Source organism: Pseudopipra pipra, chromosome 5 (assembly GCF_036250125.1).
Source record: "Pseudopipra pipra isolate bDixPip1 chromosome 5, bDixPip1.hap1, whole genome shotgun sequence".
NCBI lineage: Eukaryota > Metazoa > Chordata > Aves > Passeriformes > Pipridae > Pseudopipra > Pseudopipra pipra.
The window spans coordinates 17284012-17303772 of record NC_087553.1 but is presented as its reverse complement, the minus strand read 5'-3'; the positions used below and the strand labels follow the sequence as shown (position 1 = coordinate 17303772).

At 40.7% G+C, this 19761-nt stretch overlaps 1 protein-coding gene across 8 annotated transcripts in view; it reads left to right on the top strand.

Moving 5' to 3' along the window:
• Positions 1 to 19761, top strand: part of DGKI (diacylglycerol kinase iota) — a 215115-nt gene that overhangs the window by 180741 nt on the left and 14613 nt on the right. For all 8 annotated transcript variants that reach the window (XM_064654708.1, XM_064654704.1, XM_064654700.1 and 5 more), the window contains 2 exons: positions 10927 to 10964; positions 12527 to 12647. In XM_064654708.1, coding sequence (XP_064510778.1) covers positions 10927 to 10964; positions 12527 to 12647 — 159 coding nt within the window. The remainder of the gene's footprint in view (positions 1 to 10926; positions 10965 to 12526; positions 12648 to 19761) is intronic.

The window sequence follows — 19761 nt, the reverse complement described above, 5'->3', positions numbered from 1 at the left end:
AGATAGCGACACTGAAAGGTCTTTCAGATTCTGACAGGTGGTGGCTTCATGCTGATACTTAGTATCCAGCCTGGATATCCTACACTTAGAAGGGATTTGTGTAGAGCTGGGAGTGCATTAGAAGTGAAGTGAGTTTGTAACGGTGACATCCAAATTAGCCTCTGTTAGAAAAAAATTCCACAACAAATGCTTGACCCAGGTTCAAACTGGAAGTTAGAGGTGAGAGGTTTAATTCTGTCTCTAGATGTCCCTCTGGATTGAGAGAGCTGCTATATGAATTATAAGGAAGAGAGTGATCAAGTGTGTGAATGGAAGGCAGTGGCAGCTCCATCCCATACAGGAAAATGCTTTTCTGTGCAATGTCTGCTCCTGCCTTGAAGGCAGAATGTCCTGTGCACTGTGGTATTTGCTCCAGTGCTGTCTGCTGCATTAAAGAGAGGAAGTCTGAACCCGTGCAAGGAGGAAAATGGTTGTAGGAGCCTCAGGAAATAGCACAAGAATGGATAACACTCCTGTTGCTCCTAGTGGCCTGTGGGAACACAGACTTCACTGTCTTAACTTCCTTTCTTCTTTATGGAGCCACTGTTCACTAGTCTTGCTAGTCATAATCTGCAAAGGGATGTTTTCAAGAGTTTTGAGGCCTTTTGCCACACTGAATAAAAGGACAAGCAGGGTGCTATGAATGAACCCAAACATCTCAGTGCTGGTAGAACTGAAAAAATAAAAATAATGAATTGCTATTTGGAGCACCAGGTACCTTCAAAAGAGAGAGCTGAGAAGCTGGATGGGTGATGTTGGAGGCGTTTACTTAGCAACAAATTGAGATGTCTTGGAATGCTTCCTCTGAACAATTCAAAGACAGTACAGTGGGGTGTACTGCACTGCAGGTATTCGTTTTGATTAATTAGCCACTTTGGGAAGAAAGCCCTCCTGGACAGTGTTTTGAAAGTGTGTCTGTGGCCAGCTGAGCCAACAATATACTCAGGGATCTGCTCTGGGTTTGTTCATTTGCTTCTCAGCAGAGGCTGGTATTGATGCAGACCCAAGGTACCCATAGCAAGAGGAAGCATTCTGTGAAAGCACATCTCTAGGGCTGAGGCAGATCCTCTCTGGACAAAACCTTTAAAAGGTGCCTACACCCCACCTTTCATCATATCCAAGCAGCCTGAGGGGTCAGTAGGCAGCTGGGAGGGAGACATCTGGCCGATGTGGGCATCTGAATGAGTAATAGATGAAAACAGAGAAACATTTCTTTCCAGATGGCCACTGCCGTTATCCTTTTCCCCTCTGGAGGAAGTAGGAGTAAGGAGTGTGTTGTCTGAATCAGAGCACCTGTTTTCAAGCAAAAGCTGTGGGTAACCTTGCAACCTACTTTACTCCTGTTTTTTGTTTCTGATGGAGGTTGCTCATGGTCATATTAGAGTGGCAATCACTTCACCCACTGAAGACTCTGGCTAGAAAAAATATTCTTGAACTGACTTTCAGATGATTTAGTCTTATTGTGAAGCCCTAGCTTTAGGAAGAGGTACTTGGATATTGCCAGGCAAAGGAACTGCAGCCAGTGTTGCAGCGACAAAAAACTTAAAGGAGTGTGCTAAGAGTGCCTGTGATGGTAATGGTCCACTAAGTCAGGGAAGAGGGAGGAACAGTGTGGCCCACAATGTTCTTTTTTTTTTTTTTTTTTTTGGCTGTCCTTTTTATTTTTAAATTAAAAATAAACCATTGCTTAATTATTTTACCTAGAATTCTCTTTCTGCCAAAGTTGTGCCACTCCATTGATAAACTGTCTGCATTAGTCAGCCAAAGTCTTCCCTGCCTTGTGTTCTCACTTCATCAGAGACATTTTCTTCTACCACATCACTCCTGAAAATGACATTAATTGTTCTTGTCTTGGCTTAAAAATAAAATGGGTGGAATCGAAAAGGAAAGAAAAAAAGTGATGATGTGTGCCAGATGGTACTTAGTTTATCTGCAACTGTTCTTTGGGGGTCTGAACTATTTACAAAGGAAGTACTTTATCATCCTTTCCTTTTGTAAATCTGAGTTAAATGGTCTTGCAGAAAAAGTTCAACATTAGAGTCCGAATACTTCCACTCCTAACTATCAGCTGCATTCTCAGCTCTACACCAGTGCCACATAAACAATTCAGGTTGGACTCTTAATTGGCATCAAAGTAGCTTTAAACTAGTCTGAGTGAAAATGGGGCTTTAAAGGCAGCTTGAGTGTAATTTACATCTGCTTTGAAAGCCTTTTTATCCTTCCACAGTTGTATGAAGGGACTTCTGTGTAAGTGAGAATTTAGCCTTTCTTTCCCTTCAGCAAGCATGTGTGACTATTCTTACTTCCCCCCCCCTTCTCTAAACAGTGGCTTGCTGCTGTTGTTTGAATTTAAAATTCTTAAAAGGTAAAGGTTCATGATCTGTATCTCTAGCCATCTAAGTAATGGGTGATTTTTTTGTACGTTAAAATTTTTGCCTTATTCCCAAGTTAGGCAAACAGGTGCAATCAAAACTGCGTCAGTTCTCTTCTTTGAATCTGCACAGGATCAAGTGCTTTTGTAAGTAAAGGACAACCCACAAATATTTAAAAGGGATCTCTACCACTTTGTGCAATCCTAGAAATAGATGTTATTGGGGCATGACTTATTCAGAGGGCCAGTGGACTTCAAAAGTGTCTCTCAAACCACAGGAGAATGTGTGCTTATGCACACATTTTCGTGTACAGATGAATTAGTTCAAGATACTGTGTGAAGGCCTTCATAATATTCCTCTTGCTGAACGGTCATGAGTCGTCTGTGTCCAGCTGCTGTTCAGATGATGTGCTTTTGAGCTTTTAGGTGCAGTAGGTTGCTGCACTGTTGGGTTTTTTTTGTCTCCCGGGGAGCATTTTGATCTCTCAGGCTCTTTACTTGGTTGTCTTTCATGGAAATACGGCCTCACAGCAAAGTTATTTTGAGTTACATAGACTGGTGCCATTGCCCTCAGATTCTGTAAGAAGGCCAAGCCTTTTGCAAATCTGAAAACCCATAGAGGAATCTTGTTTACCACTTGTTTCTTTAGGACAGTGGGCAGTGGCAGCAAACAGACACATTTTGGAAAAAAAAATTAAAAATCAATGAGTCTTTGCTTTAGTCAGCACAAGAGATACTGTGTTGTAGGCAGGAAGCTTCTAAACTGCATTTATTTTTTGTTGTCATACTTTCATCATGATTCTTATGCAGTCGTTGGGCTGAGAACTAGAACTCCTCTAGCAAGTTCAGGAACCTTTTCCCATTCCCATGCCAGACAGTTGCTTCAGATGTAGACCACTGGATTCTTTCTCACAGCTGACTTTAGATTGGAAGGATATGACGTATCTTTCATATATATGACATATATGACCAGAGTTTCTAAAATGGCTAGCAAGAGACTTTTGTTTCTTTAGAAGTTATAATTACATTTATAAGTTGAGGCCTTTTCGGGCTTACAGGCAATCAAGTTCCTCATCAAAATGCCTCTCAGGTAGTTACAGCGCAGCCTCTTTCTTGAGCACTGAAGCCTGAGACTGATTCTCCTTGTCTGTTTGCCATCTTTTTGCTGAAGATGTTTTGGTTTGAGGGTTCAGTGCCAAAGATTAAGAACTGTGTGAAAATATTCTTCTGTCAGATTCCTCATCAGTACATGGGCTGTATTTGCAGGATATTCTCATGACAGTGGACATTTTGTTCAACCTGAAGAAGAGGGAAGGCTCTGGGGAGACATCATTGCAGCCTTACAGTACTTAGAAGGGGCTTATAAAGAGATGGGGACGGACGTTTTAGCAGGGCCTGCTGTGATAGGTCAAGGACAAGTAGCTTTAAACTGAAAGAGGGTCGGTATAAGAAATACATTTTTTACAGTGTGTGTGTGGTAACACATTGACACATATTGCCCAGAGAGGTGGTAGAGGACCCATCCGTGTTAACATTTAAAGTCAGGCTGTACAGGGCTCTGAACATCCTGATCCAGTTGATGAGGTCCCTGCTCATTGCAGGGGGGTTGCACTAGATGGCCTTTAAAGGTTCTTTCCAACTCAAACAATTCTATGATTCTATGATTTTTTTTTTTCCTGAACACAGCTTTTCCTGTGCATAAGGAAAAATTCAGTCCTGATGGTTTATGATAGAAACAAATGTTTGTGTCCTTTTCTTGGCATAAGGTGTACACTGCTATAATAACAGGCTTCAAAAAGGGTGAGTGTCCCATATAGGTTCTTGGTGCATCTTTTTTGGCCCAAGCTGTTGGCTTGTATTCAGGGACCTTTGTCTCATTCTATCAGGCAGAAAATTTGATTTGAAGAGTTTGTTCTTGTTGTTCGTGGGGTTTTTTTTCCCCCAGCATTTAGGAGACCTCTCAACCTACAAGGCTTAACTTCTGTTTAATTTTTTTCATGGACTTCATTAGTTACTTCCACTATTTGCAGGTGCATAAAGTACATGAAGTCACATTAAATTGCTCCTTTCACTCAGCTTATCTTCAAAGCAAAATATTTAAGCATCATCAGCTTTGGTGAGACTTGAGATTGTCTGTAGATCAAAGACCTGTGAGCTCAGTCATTCCAACAAAATGTTATTAATTTTGTAACTTAATTTCTCAGTTATGTAGACAGCTTGGTGCGCGTATTTTATAGGGTTTTTTTCTTTTTGTAACTTTAAAAGCAGATTAAGTACTGAAAAGAGGTAAAGTGTTTTTAAAAGCTCAAATGCAGTGATTTGCAACTTTTCTTCATCATGGATCCTTAAAATTGTTCTGTGGGGCTGGGAGACCCTTCAGAAAAATCAAGTGAATGTGCTGCTCTGTATCTTAGGTCCTCTTCTGAGAGGACCGTAGTCCTCTCAGAAGGGAAGTAGCCCACAAACCAATTTCTCATGGTGCCCCCCCACCTCTTTTCAACTGCAAGTTGAGGTTGAAGATCATGGCTAGAGTAGAGAAGTCAGTTCTGTAAAATTCTGGGTAAGTTCTGTTACTGTCAGTTTGTCATAAAGCTATTACAAGCAAGTTGTTGTTTACAGAGAAAAGAATGTATTTTTGAATGATACTCTATATGGAGTCCACTCATTTGAGAGCATAGCTTTTTGAGTGATTGAAATAGAAGTTATTATTGATTTCTGTAAAACTAGTGAAAAATAAAAAACAAAGGCTTCTTTTCTTATCATTTCTGTAATGCTGATCTTTAACAGCTGAGAAGACTCCAGCTGTGTAAAAGCACTCTTCTAGTTAGGGTCAGCTTTTAAATTCTCAATGTGTAAAACAGTAATTACTTTAAATTTCTGACTCCATGAATTTCACAAGGTCTAAAACAGCAATAAAGAATTGGAGATGTTTTGGAAGCTAATGATAGGCCAAGTTAAGTTTAATAACTCTCAAAAAATCTGATGATGTAATTTCTTATAGTTTCTTCTTCTTTATCAGCTCGACAAGGTTTGAGCAAGGCAGTATTTCATGAGGTATTTCTTAAGAGTTCCCCTGAGCAATCTCGTGGGAGATGGTAGTGAACACTGAGACTCAAATTCTGAGGGCCCCACACTAAAGCTCCTGTATTTTTTATTAGCTGCCTCTAACCAGTAAGACAGATCCAGCACTGAAATGCTGATGGCATATCAATTCTGAATGCTGAATCAGTGTTTAGCTGATGTTTCAGAATCAGTGTTAGCTGTGTTTCAGAACAGGCTGGACAGTTGCAGGCACTGCCTGTTAAATGAGGTTTCTACATGATACTAATCACTTCAGATTATCGACTTTCTTATCTGTGCCTTTAGAAAGAGCTAAAGATTTTATGAGCCCTAATTGTCTTTGAGGTCAGAGAATCATGGAATGGTTTGGGTTGAAAGGGACCTTAAAGATCACCTAGTTCCAACTCCCCTGCCATGGGCAGGGATGTCACCCCCTAGATCATCAGGTTGTCCAAGACCCCTCCAACCAGTGTTGAGTTAGGGTAGTTGAATTCTGCCATAATTTCCCATGTGCTTAAACATTGCCATACTCTGATTAGATGCATTGTGAGCCTGATATTTTTTAACTCATGGTAAGATGTATTGTTGCAAATAATACTTTGCTCCCAGACTGCATTCCATTCATAGATCCATAATAGGCTGCATTTTAATCAGCCATGGATGTGACAACTCCTTTGTGTGGTACTTATACTTTATAACATAGTTTTATGTAATTCTGCTCCCTCCAGTCACAATTTTTAGACCTTCACTTTATTTTTATTCACTTTTTTATTAGCACTCTATGTGGCTTAGTTGGTACAGCAGTAGTGGGTTCAAATATGGCTCTGAAAGGGTCATATTAGGTGTGCAATCTAACTAATAAAATCTGGAAGATATTTATGGTTTATGAATAGCTTGTACTCATGTAAAAAGGCACATTACTCCTGTACTGCTGATGATGTCAGACTAGAACTGTCCTGTTCTTTGAGATTCTTTCCAGTGCAGACCAACTCCTGTTACTGACTCAGTAATGGTTATAAAACTAACTTCATAAATATCTTCCATGTCAACCTACTTTAAGCAAAGAACCTTGAGATTCTGAGATGTTACTTACGGGGGTTTATAAGAGTTTTTTTGTTCATGTTCTTTCTGAAAGTGTTTTAGCAGCAAAGTTCTAGTGTAATGGTAACCTGGTGATGAGCTCTGCTTCTGTCCTTGGTGTTAAGATGATCAGCAGCTTTGGGATTAGGAGAAAGTTTTTCTGCAGGGCAGATAGGAAGAGTTAGTTTGAGGTTTTCCTTACTTGTGATACTTCTGAGAATTTTCATGGCTTTTGAAGTGAGTGAGGTGGAGGTGGTGACTTCTGCCCCCTCCTGCCGTATTGTTTTGATGTGTTGCAGTCAATGGGTCTGTCTTTGTTAGCCCTTACATTTATGAGTCGTTCTCATGCTGCACCTGTATGGTATACAAAGAACTCGCAAAATTTCTGAGACCAAGAGCATTGCCTGGTGGCAGCAGTGTCATATCTTGAAAACCCTTAAAAGTGGGACTTCCTGTTTTCCTCTTGTTCTGTTATCCTTCTTGAAGGTGATCAGGTATGTCCCCTGGAATCATGCCATTCTGAAGGATCCCCTCTGTCTTAATTTGACTCCTTATTTAGAAAAGTTGGAGGTCATGTTCTCTGGAGATTTTGTAGTCTTTGGAGGGAGATGCATAACATGAACTGTTGCAGCAGAAACCAGGTTACTTTCTATGGAGAGGTTCTTTCTCTTCTGAGCATCCAAGCAGCCCTATGAGACCTCTTAGACATCTTGCAGCCTCTGGAGTTACTGGGTACAAATACCTCACTCCTTTGTTATCTGTTTGCCAGTGTTTAATGACTGATTTTGCAGCACTCTTTTAGTGACGCTGGCTTCATAAGCAGAACCAGAGGGCAATTGAGATTTCATAAGTTAATTTTATGTCTGGGAAACAAAAATGTTTGTTATAACTTGGTGACATTAACATATATTTTTAGAATATGAAATAAAAATAGCTGTTTCCAATGGAAGTAATGGGCACTAACATAGAAATTAGATGAGTGGCACATGCCATAGGAACAGTGTTGTTTTCAGCATGTGTGAGTGTACTAGGAGTTGTTTATCCCGTGATTCAAGCTGCACTAGCTTGCAACATTACCAGAATTCAATTAGCAGCCTTTTTGACAGGACTTTTTTTTCTGTTAGTGCATTATCCACTTGTGTCTGTTCAATATTTAATTTATAATTCAAGTGTGTGTGTGAGGGGGTTGGTTTTGAGGTTGGTGTTTTTATGGTGTTTGGGTTTTTATTTATTTGTGTTCAGTGGGGGGATTTTTTTTTTTTCTTTTTGTTTGTTTAGTTTTTTTTTTTTAGTTGGTTGAGTTTTTTTAACGAGGATTCTTTTATAAGTTGGCCCACAGGGGTAGTTAGAATCTCATCTCAAAAGTCACCCAGTGGAAACCAGAAGCTGCTGTTACATAGATCGCCTGCATTTCTGGCTGTCCATATCCTAGCAGGTAATTGTTTCTGTCAAGATCCATCAATCTGGGCAGTGATTGACACATTTGCTGGCAATTTCAGCAGAGAGGTCAGTGATGGAGTAGGGGCTGTACCAGTAGAGAGGGTTGAGCTTTGCTGAGAAGGCAGCCTGGGGAGTCCAGCACCACTGCAGACTGAGCGTTTGTTTCCTCGTTACATGGACAGAGCACTTCAGTCACCTTTCATCAACAATAAATCTGCTTGCTAAATAAACATAAAAGGTAATAAAACATTTTTATTAGTCATGACAAATGATTGTTTCAGGAGAAGTTGAGAAAATAATGACTTGATTAAAATATTTATTAAATCAAGCAATTTTTGAGATATCTTTAAGATCAGAAGGTATTTTATGTGTGATAAAACAATGGCATAATTAATTTTATTTATTACACCAGTGATGCAGTTTGCTTAGAAGAAATAAAACAATTCTCATTTTAATGTTTTTAATTTTAAGCTAGCTTGGCGTTACATGTTAACAGCATTTTTCTCCAGTTTCTCAGTCTGCTCTCTCTTGTCAATGCCATCTGCTTGCTTGCTTCACCACCTCTTTAACAACCAGGTGATTTTTGCCATCTTCACCCTCCTCCTCCATATGCCCAGCAGTTCCATTTCAGTTTATAGGGTTAGTGTGCTAAGCAATAGTCATATGTTTATTTAAGCATGTTCCTTATTTTAAAAAACCTTTCTCCATTTCTAGCTCAAAAACTTCTACATCTTCCTGCATTTTGGCTTACAGCACTGAATTATTTTAGTGTAGTCTAATCTCTTGTTATGCCAGCTGGTTTTGTTGATCTGTAATATATTCATTTATGCAATAGGTTCTTCTCCAGCAAAGCACTTAATTTTAACAGTGCAGGTAGACTTGGTGTGAAAAGAATGTAATTAGCTCAAAGCTAAGCACCTGCCTAAATGCTTTGCTGGATTTGAGGCTTAGGGAAGAGAGGAAAAGATTGGTCTAATTATGCTGAATGTGTTTTAGAGCTGCTTTATCCTAATAGCCTTATCACCAGACCAACTTCTGGTTATGGATACTCAACATAGAAGGTTTTTCACATCTCATCAGGCTTTTCTTTTCACAGAATCTTAGATTTCTCTCCTGGCTTTTTGAACTATAATCTTAAGCATGGCTTGCATAGGAAAATGTATCACTGCCTCTTAGGAAGTGACTTCAGGGAAGACATGTCTTCAAAAATTGGATGTAGAAGGAAATGAATAACTGGTATCACCAGATCATTTGATTTTCACATGTGTGAGGAGAGCAAAATATTTATACAAGTCCAGACTGCAGTAGCCTACAAAATAAAGGTGGCAGTAAGACCAGATTGATGGGAAAAAAACCAAAATGAATGACACAAGGGTTAAATTCTGCTCTGCTATTAGTTTGGACCGAGCCAGTATTAGAACTATTGAGGAAAAAAGCAGAATGTAAACTACTGAAAATGCAAACTGAAGAAAGATGTAAATGTATTTTCTAGCTCTTACTTGCTGGTGTTTGCCTTTTTCCATTCTTAAAATCTGCGTGTCCTCATTCCCACAGATGCCTGGGGATTTGTAGGACATATGATCACTGAAAAACTGCCCTAAATCTAATGTTGCAAGAATTGCTGCTACTGCTTTCCTAAATCACAACTTAGCTGGACTAGGTTTTTGCTTTCCCAATACTGCATAGCCAAGGCATGAGGCATTACTGAGACCAGAAAGCCATATAACCTCACGTGTTTTCAAAGAAAAGCACTTTTGTTGAGTTGCCTTTGAACATCCTTCCTCTTCTGTAGTGTTTAGCTTGGATGTGTTGTAATTTCTGAAGGCGTAACAAGCTCCTCATGGAATTCACACTGTGCAGTTTCCTCTGTTATTTTTCAGAGGCAAAGCTATGCTACAGTTTTCTTTCCCCCTTGTTCCTCCCTACATGAACTTTTGGCACCTTTATCAAGGATGGCACTTGAACAAATGCTTAATTTGATTGCATTGCCTAGACTCAAAGATAGAAATTGGCTTAGACATACTTGAAAAAGCATGAACTGAGGCAGATGTTTAATGCTTTCTAAGATGCAAACCATGTGCTTTCTCAGAAAGAATATTCATAATTGTTTTTTTGCAATATATATCATGATAGAAGGAGGAAAAAAAGAAGTAACCACACAGTGTTAGGCTTGTAACAGTCTCTCAGGGCAATACAGAGTCCCAGGTTTTTGCCTTCCTTCTTCTTTTTAGCAGGCTCAGGGCAGACAGTAGTGGGTAGTAGGAAGCTCCCGGCTCTATGTGCAGCTCTGTCCTGCCTTCTTGTGAGCCTTTCTCCACTTTTTCTCCTTCTGTGTCTGTTTAAAATACAAAGGCTGAAAAGGTGAAGACTGACTCTTGCTCTGAGTTTGACCCTGTCTGCCAAACCCAGGGGACTTGCTCCCCGCTGGCATCTCAAAATGTTTTTGTAATACAAATAATTATTAAGAAATTTCTCTTAGTCATCTGCAAGTTGGGATTCTCGGTGTATTGGAGACTGGCTGACTATTCCACCATCAGTATGACAGAGTCTGACAGGTCTGAAGCTACTTTCGGGTTCTCTGTGTGGACATCATTGATATCTTCAGTGATGGCTCAGGTGCCAGAAACTTGGCCAGCCCTGTGGACACTGTTGAAAGGGGCAGAAGTGTCTCAAGGGAAAAATTTAGATAGAAGCATGCAATTTCAGGACAGCATTGGAAATGCTGGCTTGATGTCCATACAGCTTTCATGTAACATGGGCAGTCTTCTGCCTTTCCAGTGTTAGTGCAGGTTTTACATTGGTTTGGTAGTACATGAGAATGCAAGTGGACTGAGGTATCACTCTTCACTTACATATACTGTGAGCTGTGTTCTCAGCTGTGAGACTATATGCATAATGCTTTCTGTCTGACATTAGTTTTCTATTTGTCTTTGCAGCACTTTTACAGGCAGTCATATCTGGTGATCTACTGAAGGTAAGTACAGAGCACTGAGTGTCCACTTATTCCCAGTTTTTGCTGGTCTGATATACTGTAAATTTTATCACACCTCTGCTCAAAATATAAATAGACTGCTATGGGGACTGCTGGCAAGTGCCATTTTACAACCTTTCCAGGAAACCCTGAATACTAGGGGAACACATCAGTCAGGTGAGGTGTGAAATTTGAGTGAATAGGATCTGGTGTTAGACAGCACCTTTCAGCTCAGGATTCATAGCCACTGCATGAAGCACTGTGCCAGTTACTAACAGGGAGATTACTATGTTGAACAGCAGGGTAGTTCTGACACAGCCTTACATAGTAAGGGATATTTTACACCAGTGAGGTTGGTGGCCAAGCCCCCAAGTTGATAGATCATTTAATGTCTACCTAGGCAACCACCAGATCAGATAGAACAAACCTCATCTGGTTGTTTTGTCATCTGATGGATGTCTCAAAATACATAGTGTCTTGGTATAGTTGGTTTGGGAGGAAAAAGTACTCATGCAAAAATGTTTTTTTTTTCCCTAAGACTGAAGTCCCATGTCAGACAGCTAATCAGGCTGCGTGTTTCAGTAGCCAAGTCAGGATTTGAAAACATGCCCTAGAATTTGGATGAAGACTGTGATTAATGATTGCAATTTTATCTATGAGAAGCCACCTTGGAGCCATTTATAAAAATGACAGTGCTGTTAGGCCAACTTTTTGCCTGCATGTGCCTCTTCTACACCACTGCCCCAGACCTTATGGCTGCAGCATCTAGAGAGCAGTTCTTCAACCAGCAGCCATAAAAATATTGCCTCCTTTCCACTTCTTGAAAAGTTTTTGCTTGAGTTGGCTTTGACAGGGAAACTTCTTGCCCTTCTTCGGATGTCCTGTATCATGAGTAATGCCTCACTGTTGCAGTTCTCTCCCTTTTCTGCAGTTATTTGCACTACAAATCCCACCCCCGCTCCTCCCCCAAAGTCTGCAGCACTTCTGAGACCTGGCTGATTGCTGTTTCGCTCTCATTCTTACCCCACATAGTGTTTCCCCCTCTACCAACCCTGAACACTGGGCAGAGAGTGAGAATGGAGATCTGGGATAGTTACCTCACCTTCCTCTGGATTTTTGAGTTGGAGTTTTCTGATTTAGTCAGAAAATGTTTGGCTACTATGCTGAGGAAAAATTGGAATCTTCAGTAGAGAAGCCAGAATTTTCTATCAAATACATACATTTTAAAATATTTCAAAAGTTTCACCATATGTTTGCAAGCACTGATAACAAGCAATAATTCATCAACAATAGAGTAGCAATGTCTCAAGTTTTAGGAAATACAGACTATTCTTCTTAACCCATATAATTGTCAATACTTCTAGTTTCAGTTATTTTACATTGGAACCTAAAAACTGGCTTAAAATTAATATTTTATTTTATTCCATTTTTTTGTACTGACCTCCTATGAAAACTGGTAAAGAAATTTACCTGCATATTTGTTTTCCTATTCCTCCCAACTTATCCTTTTGTGTGTGTTTTCTCTCTCTCTCTCTCTCTCTGTCTTTTTTTTTCCTTCTTCCCAGTTCATAGAATGCTGTAAAAAAGGAGCCAATTTGTTAATCCAAGGACCTGATCACTGCTCCTTGTTGCACCATGCTGCCAAGACTGGGAACGGCGAGATTGTGAAATACATCCTGGAACACGGTGAGTCACAGTAGTCAAATCCACAGAGAGCTTTTAATTCAGCCAAGTGTCAGTCAGGTAAAACCATACTATGCAGCTGGAAGTGCCCTCGCTCATCTGTAGTCTCCCTCAGCAAAATGTCCAGTGTGTGTGAGCAGGAGGCTGGGAATGTGGCAGCAATGACAGTAATGCCTCCAGATAAAGTGTGAAGACAAAAATTAGAATGGCTTTTGAAGAGGATGTTGTTTTCACAGTTGCATCAGCTGGGGGGCTGTGAAGAAGCAGTGTGATGCTCTAGTTAGAACCTCTGTCACAGCAATCCTCTGAGCTGTTTTTCAATTAAAGCATATGTTGTAGAAAGCATCTAATCTCTATTAAAACATTTGCAGGGCTGGAGAGGCCATACAGCTATTGTTATTATTTCAGTATTTAGTAAGACACCGATCAAGAATCTGTTTACTTATTTCTGAATTGAATTCACCTAGCTTTCATTCCAACCTTACACTATTATGTCTCTGATAGATTCAAGATGAACCAATAGCAAAAATTTCTGATCTCCATTTTATATTTATAGGCTGTGATCACGTCATTGCCCTTTTTTCCCTTTCGGCTCTTTTTATCTTTGTCAGTATCAGGGATTGCAGGCATCCTTACACAGGCTATGCAGCAATTTGTTTGTGTCTGAGGCAGTCACATTTAGGAGTTTCTGCCTGTTGAACTACAATAATCTTGTTCCCCTTTTGCTGGAGAGTTCCGCAGTAATACAGACATTGCTCTGCACATAAAGCCTCAGTTATCAGCCTCCTGCACCGTAGGAAAAATTTTCTAGTTCTTTAAACATTCTTGTAACTTGTCTCTGACTCCACTTCAATATATCAATGGCTATTTTGGCTTCCAAATGTCAAAATCAGCTATATTGTTTCAGCAGCAGTGTTAGCACTGAACACAGAGACTGCCTCTGGCAGTTGGAATAAGTGTTAGCTAATGCTCGAAGGCTATTGCAGAAATTGTACAGAGAGACAAAAAAAGCACAATTCATAAGAAAGGAAAAAGTAACAATCCATCTGTTCCAGCTTGTCTCCTAAGTTAGGTGTTTACATAGAGGTGTCAGGTAGTCTATAGGTCCAAGTTCCTGTACTGTCAACAGGAATCTGTGACTCAGTTCATTTGCTCTTGTATGACAAAGGTACTAGAGGAGACTTGTCCTCTTTCAGTGGCAGATGGAAGTGAGGAGGAAATCCTTATTAGCAGCAGACTTCTTGCATGACTAACTCAAGAGAGATCCTGGTTGAGGCAGTCATTGGAGTCCAGCAAGTGATTCAGGTGACAGTTACCTGTGCACCTTATTCATTTAGATAAACATAAATGTCTAATATCATTTGCCCTTGGGTATCCAGGGCATTTGCATGAGTCTACAAGATGTCACATGAGGCCTAGAGGAGGACCAAGCTGGACTGGCAGCCGAAGCCCAAGCAGGCATCCCTATCATTCCAAATGCATCCCAAGACTTGACCATAGGTATATCAAATTGCACAAAATATCTGTGTGTGAGCAACTGAACTGTGCTCCAAATATCTGACTGAGGGGGCTGAATAGCTCTTTTACTCTTTTATGTATAGATACCTACATATGGATAGCTAAGTGCAGTTGGCCTTGTATCCACACAATGGCTAATTTTCTCACCAGTTCTAACAAGCCTTACCAGTGCTAACTCTACCTCCTATTTAACTGCTCTGGATTATCTCATTAGTCACAGTGCATATATATGCCACTGAATTCTGTAGGCAAGCATAATTTTGCTTTATTTTCTTAATGGCCCTGGTCTCTTTTCACCCTGCACATGACCTGTGCCAGTTCACTGTCATAGATACCCCTTCTGGATTTTTCTTAGACACATATACCTTAACTTAGTCAAAGTCTGACTCAGTTACTGTTCTTTTGGTGAAGGTTTAAAATGAGATCATTTAACTGATAAGGATGTAAGCAGGGAATCCATGGGAATTTTTGAAGTAAATAGAGAAATGTGAGGGATTACGGACTGTTAGACAAAGACAAATCAGAAGGTTGAGCAAATGTCAACTCAGTTCTTCTCTCCCCTCTTTATCCCCAAGGATGGCAGGAAGCTTTTGCAGCTTTCCAGACATACGTCCTCTGGGCTTCTCCAAATGCATTGTTTGTTTAACATTCTCCAGGGATCAGAGGGTGCATGGGACAATGCTCTAATAGAGGCCTCCTCTCTTCTCCCACCAAGCAATTAATGAAATTCATTTCTACCCTGGGCACTTCCCAGTCACAAATGAGCACTCTTGCTGAATCATCATCATCATAATGTCCTTGTTTTCTTTGCATTCTCTGGCATCTGGCATCTTCTCAACATTAATTACTCTGTACGACCTGATCCAACACTACTCATATCTGAGGCTTTCCCTGTATCTAGCTTCTCATTTCTGCCGATATCCACCCTTCATAAAAATAAGCCTTACTCCTGCTCTGGCAATTGCCTCTGCCCAGCTGCACTTCCTCTGTAGTGTGTCTGCTTCCCATACATGACTGGAGATAGTTAATGTTAATAGGAGTTGCACTGTAAAATACCCTCAAGCACACAGCACAGAAAATGTATTATTAACCACACAGGGAAAAATCTTCTGAATATCTCTAAAAAAACGGCAGCAACAAAACAAGACAAAAACCCCTGCATCAGGAATTTTAACTGCCTAGTTTGAAAATGGTGGGGTGAATCAAACGTAACACAGTAGTGGGACCCATAGAACTAGGATTATGGAGGAGGAAAAATGATGTAGTGATGCTGAGACTGTCCTTTGTGGAGATGGCTTTATGCTTTCTGCAAACATACAGGGTACATTAATATGAAAGGTTATTCTGTGATCACAATCAGAATGATTTCAGATGTTAAGGGAGGAAAATAGCCTATCTTAAATTAGAAATAGCAGAGATGAGTCACACAAGGAGATTGCTGTGCAGTATTGCCAGATACTTTGCAGTGGACCAGCACAAGCCTGGAATAGCAGCTGAAGCACCAATGTAGTAGGTGTCAGAACGACAGCTGCTTATTGCTGCAGGAAGAGTTGTGTTGACTGTTGCCCCAGCAAAACAATTTCTCTCTATTCCCTGTGCAGGAAGGGCAGATATGCAGACCTATCAGTTGTTGAAGATTGCCTTCCTAAATCAGGAGTCTTTTACTTTTAGTGGGAGGGTCAGCCTTAAAGACTCATCTGTAGCTGAGCTAAGAAATGCTTAGCTAGAAACAGAGGGCCAAACTTGGTAGGTATTAGAACCACAGCTGCTTATTGCTGCAGTCAGCAACTGCAGCACTTCCTAGTGCATACACATTAGAGAAGAGCTAACTGCTTACTTGCTTAGCACAAACAGAATTGAGGAAGGTTTAAGAAGTTCCATTAGAGAAGGGGCCTCCTAAATCATCATCTGTATTTGTATTTGGCTTGCAGTCTTTATCTGACAGTTGTGAAAAATTTATAATTTATAATTTATAAACATTTCATATATAAATTTCATTTGCCTTGTCCTTGTCTTCTCCTCTTCTCTACGAACTCAAAAGACAAGCAAGAATTTTATAATTCATCTGGGCTATTTTAATTTTAAACAGAAGAGAGGGCAGATGTTTACAGTTGCCTTAGGAGTTTGTGGTGGGAACTTCTCATGCAACAGTCAGTGTGTAGAGCATCTTGTCCTAAACATTTCTATGTCCTCAAACCTCAATGTCCTTGCTCCATTAGAAAGCATCCTCTGGTAAAAAAAAGATGATGATTTCATTAATCTTAGCACTGCAAAGTCCAGAGTTAAGAGTCATCAGTGAATTCAGGTTTGCATCCTGACCAGATTCAGGAGTTCCTAAGGTGGCTTTTGGAAAGCAGATTTTGCCATGACAGAGATGTATGTTGGTGACAAAGTCTGAATAGTCATCAGAAAGCAACACTGAATGAGAGTGAGTTTGTATGACATTTGTTAGTATGTCTAGATTTGCAGAGTGTCATTTGTGAGGGGCCTAAGCAGAAAAAAAGTTAGTCTTTCTAGAAGGCACAAGGTATAAAATAGCCTATTTTCATTTGCAAGTTTACCAAATTTTGGGGCAACAAGGCAGAGAGAGAATTAGGATGGAAGGAATGCTCCCATAACCTGACTATCCTCTATGTTACAGTGGAAATTCTGAGCTAAAAGACACTGGCAGGAAAAACAGACACTTAATTTTCACATCAGGTAAAAAAAAGAAGAATGTGGAGTTGGGGAAAGGCTTGAAGTAGTTCTGAATTTCCAGATTACTGTTATTTTAAAAATATTCCCACTTTGAAGGTAAAGAACCAAATCCAGTGTTTTCCTCCACATAACAACATCAGTCAAGTTATTACATAAAGCAGGTTTTGACAGATAAACACACAGAAATGCTGATAACGTCTGGAATTACTGCTTAAAGTAAATACCCTTTTTCCCCAGTTCTATGAAGGACTGACAGGACAAGGGACTGGTAAGGGTTAGTACCTGTGGGTTTCCTTTGGGAAGCTGTAACCACAACCATCAGAGAGGGGTATGCTGGGAGCCCAGAGGCCTTTCAGAATATGTGGTTCTGAATATTTCGGAAATGCCTCTGAAATATGGCCATTTAGACTCTCTTTTTTGTTATTGTAGTGAGCTCAGTGAAAGGGCAGCTTCTCTTGAACGTTTCCTTCCCTTCCCTCCTCCCATCCCCAGCTCGGGATGCTTTGCCTCCTGAGAAACTGGTAAAGGGCTTTCGTGAAGTGAAAGAGGGCAAAAGGAGAGAAGGAAAAAGGTTAATAATTCTACCCAGACCATCTAGGAGCAATGGTAAGGAAAGAGAATGATCTCAGCTGAGCTTCCCCTTGGTGTGTCATGCTTTTCAGCTCCTTTCATGCGAACTTCTCCCCCCCCAGCCCCCGTCCCCATCCTGCCATTCTTCAGCCCCCCAGTCTCTTTTTCTCTTTTTCTCTCTCTTTTTTTTCCTCCCTCCACCTCTCCACACATTTCTATCTTTTGTTTTTATTTCCCCCCCTGCTGTTTTCCTTGATAGAAATCTCACTCATGCATTTCCCTTCCGGATTTCTATTGGGTTATTTTGTCCTCTCTCTCTCTGAGCCTTGGTCCCCTTTTCTTTCTCTGCCTCTTGTCCCAGAGTAAAACAGCCGCCTCCCTGCTGGGTCAGGATGACAGTGCCGTTAGCTTTCCCAGTGCCAGCCCTTCCCACATCTGTGCAGCTTTTGTCCCGGGGCAGAGGGGGATTTGGAATGGTCGGTTGGCAGCGCCAGGGAGACTGATATAAAAATGAGGTCCAAAAGAGAGGGGAAAGGGATTTAAGAGGAGGGCGTGAGATGGTTTAAGAGAAGCACAAGTGAAAATAAAATGAAGAAGTAAAGGCCACAGCCCAGGCTGTGTGTGAGTTGGGACATTCCAGCTTCAGAGGTATGCCAGAGAGAATGAAATTAATGAATCCTGGTATCATGTTATGCAGCTAATTGATTAATCTCAGTATCTGGCCCTTATGCATAACTCAGATGGAGTCAGGGCTCTCCCATGAAATGCTTAATTTGGGACAGTATACAGGAGAACATCCTTTCCACTTGGCAGAATGTACCTGTCATCTCCTCAGGTCTCTACTCACAGGCTGCCCTCTCGGTCCTCTGCACTCAGCATCTCTGTCTCAGCCCTGTTGCTTCTTCCTGCTCCAGACCAGTTTTCCTTCACTCTTGGCTTCCTATCTCTCCAGGCCCACTCTGCCCAAGCTTCTTCTCCCTCTCAAGTCATATTCTTCTAACTTCTCTCCATCCTTCCTCCTAACCTTGTAACACCTTTTTCCTCTTTTCGGGGCAAGTACCTCTATGCCCCATGCAGCCAGCCCAGTCACCCTGTTCCACCTTAGCAACACAACCTTCCTTGCTCCATACATGAACAGAAATAATATTGGCAGTGTGTCTTTTCTAACACGCTGCAATCCATTCCTGCTTACCTGTCACTGGATGTGTCATTGCATAAAGCAATGGGGAATTACCTCTATTTTTGAAAGAACGTGATTTTTGCATGGGAAAGGAGTCATTTTCTTCATATGTGCTTTTTAAATATTCTTTTTAATTTCTCAGGCATTACCTTTCTTTCCTCTCCATGAGAGGCCCTGCTTAGCCCTTTCTACCCTTCTTCATGCTTGTGGGAGCTTAGGGGTCATGAGTGATTCTTCTTTTTGATAGGCAGGAGTGAACACATCACCACCAAGTGTGGAGATGAGCTGTGTGGTGGCAGAGTAAGGGCGCTTTGCATTAAAAATCAACAGTGGCTAATGAGCTTGGAGAACTGTCAAGATAGATATGCAATGGTATACAATGCCCTCTGTACTGGGGACTAAGCCACCACCCCTTTCCCATTATGACAGAAGTGAAGGAGTTACCTGCAGCTCCAGGAGCCCCCAGTGATACTGCATGTGCACATTGTAAAAGCAGTGAGGTGAAGCAGTGAGGTGAAGGCTGGCTGCTCTGATATGTTTTGACACACACTCAGAGTGAAAGGGGTGTAGGGAGGTTGTGTGTAGGCCTTTGTAAGCAAGTAGTGTGAAATTCCTCAGTTTCAGGTGAGATTTGCTGTAAGCTCTTGAGGACTCTTGAATTTCAAAGTGTGCTGATGGGAAATATTCGTGCATAGGAAGGAGAATTACTGTAAAGTTTCAGTGTTTCCTTTGCTAACTGCCCCATAACCATCTGGCACTGTACTCCAGAGCAGTAGAGAGAAGAATGATACAATAGACTGCAAAGGAAAAAGTTTTTCTTGTTTCAAATGCTATCCAGACCCTAGCCTTTCTGTATCACTGTAATTCAGTGATGGAATTTGCTGCTATAAATATCTGCCTATAGTGAATATCAAGAACAAAAGAACATAAACATAAATCCATTATTTTTTTTCCACTTAAAAAAAATCTTTTATGTTTTTCTTAATCTTACTTTCCTGATCATTGCTAACCAGTTGAGTACAGGATTTGCATATCAATATAAAGACTGCTGGGAATATTCCACCCTGATCTACATTTTGTATAATGCTATTAAATGGAGTAGCACAGGGATGTCATTCAGGATGGAATTTGGCTAATTTCAACTTCCTAATG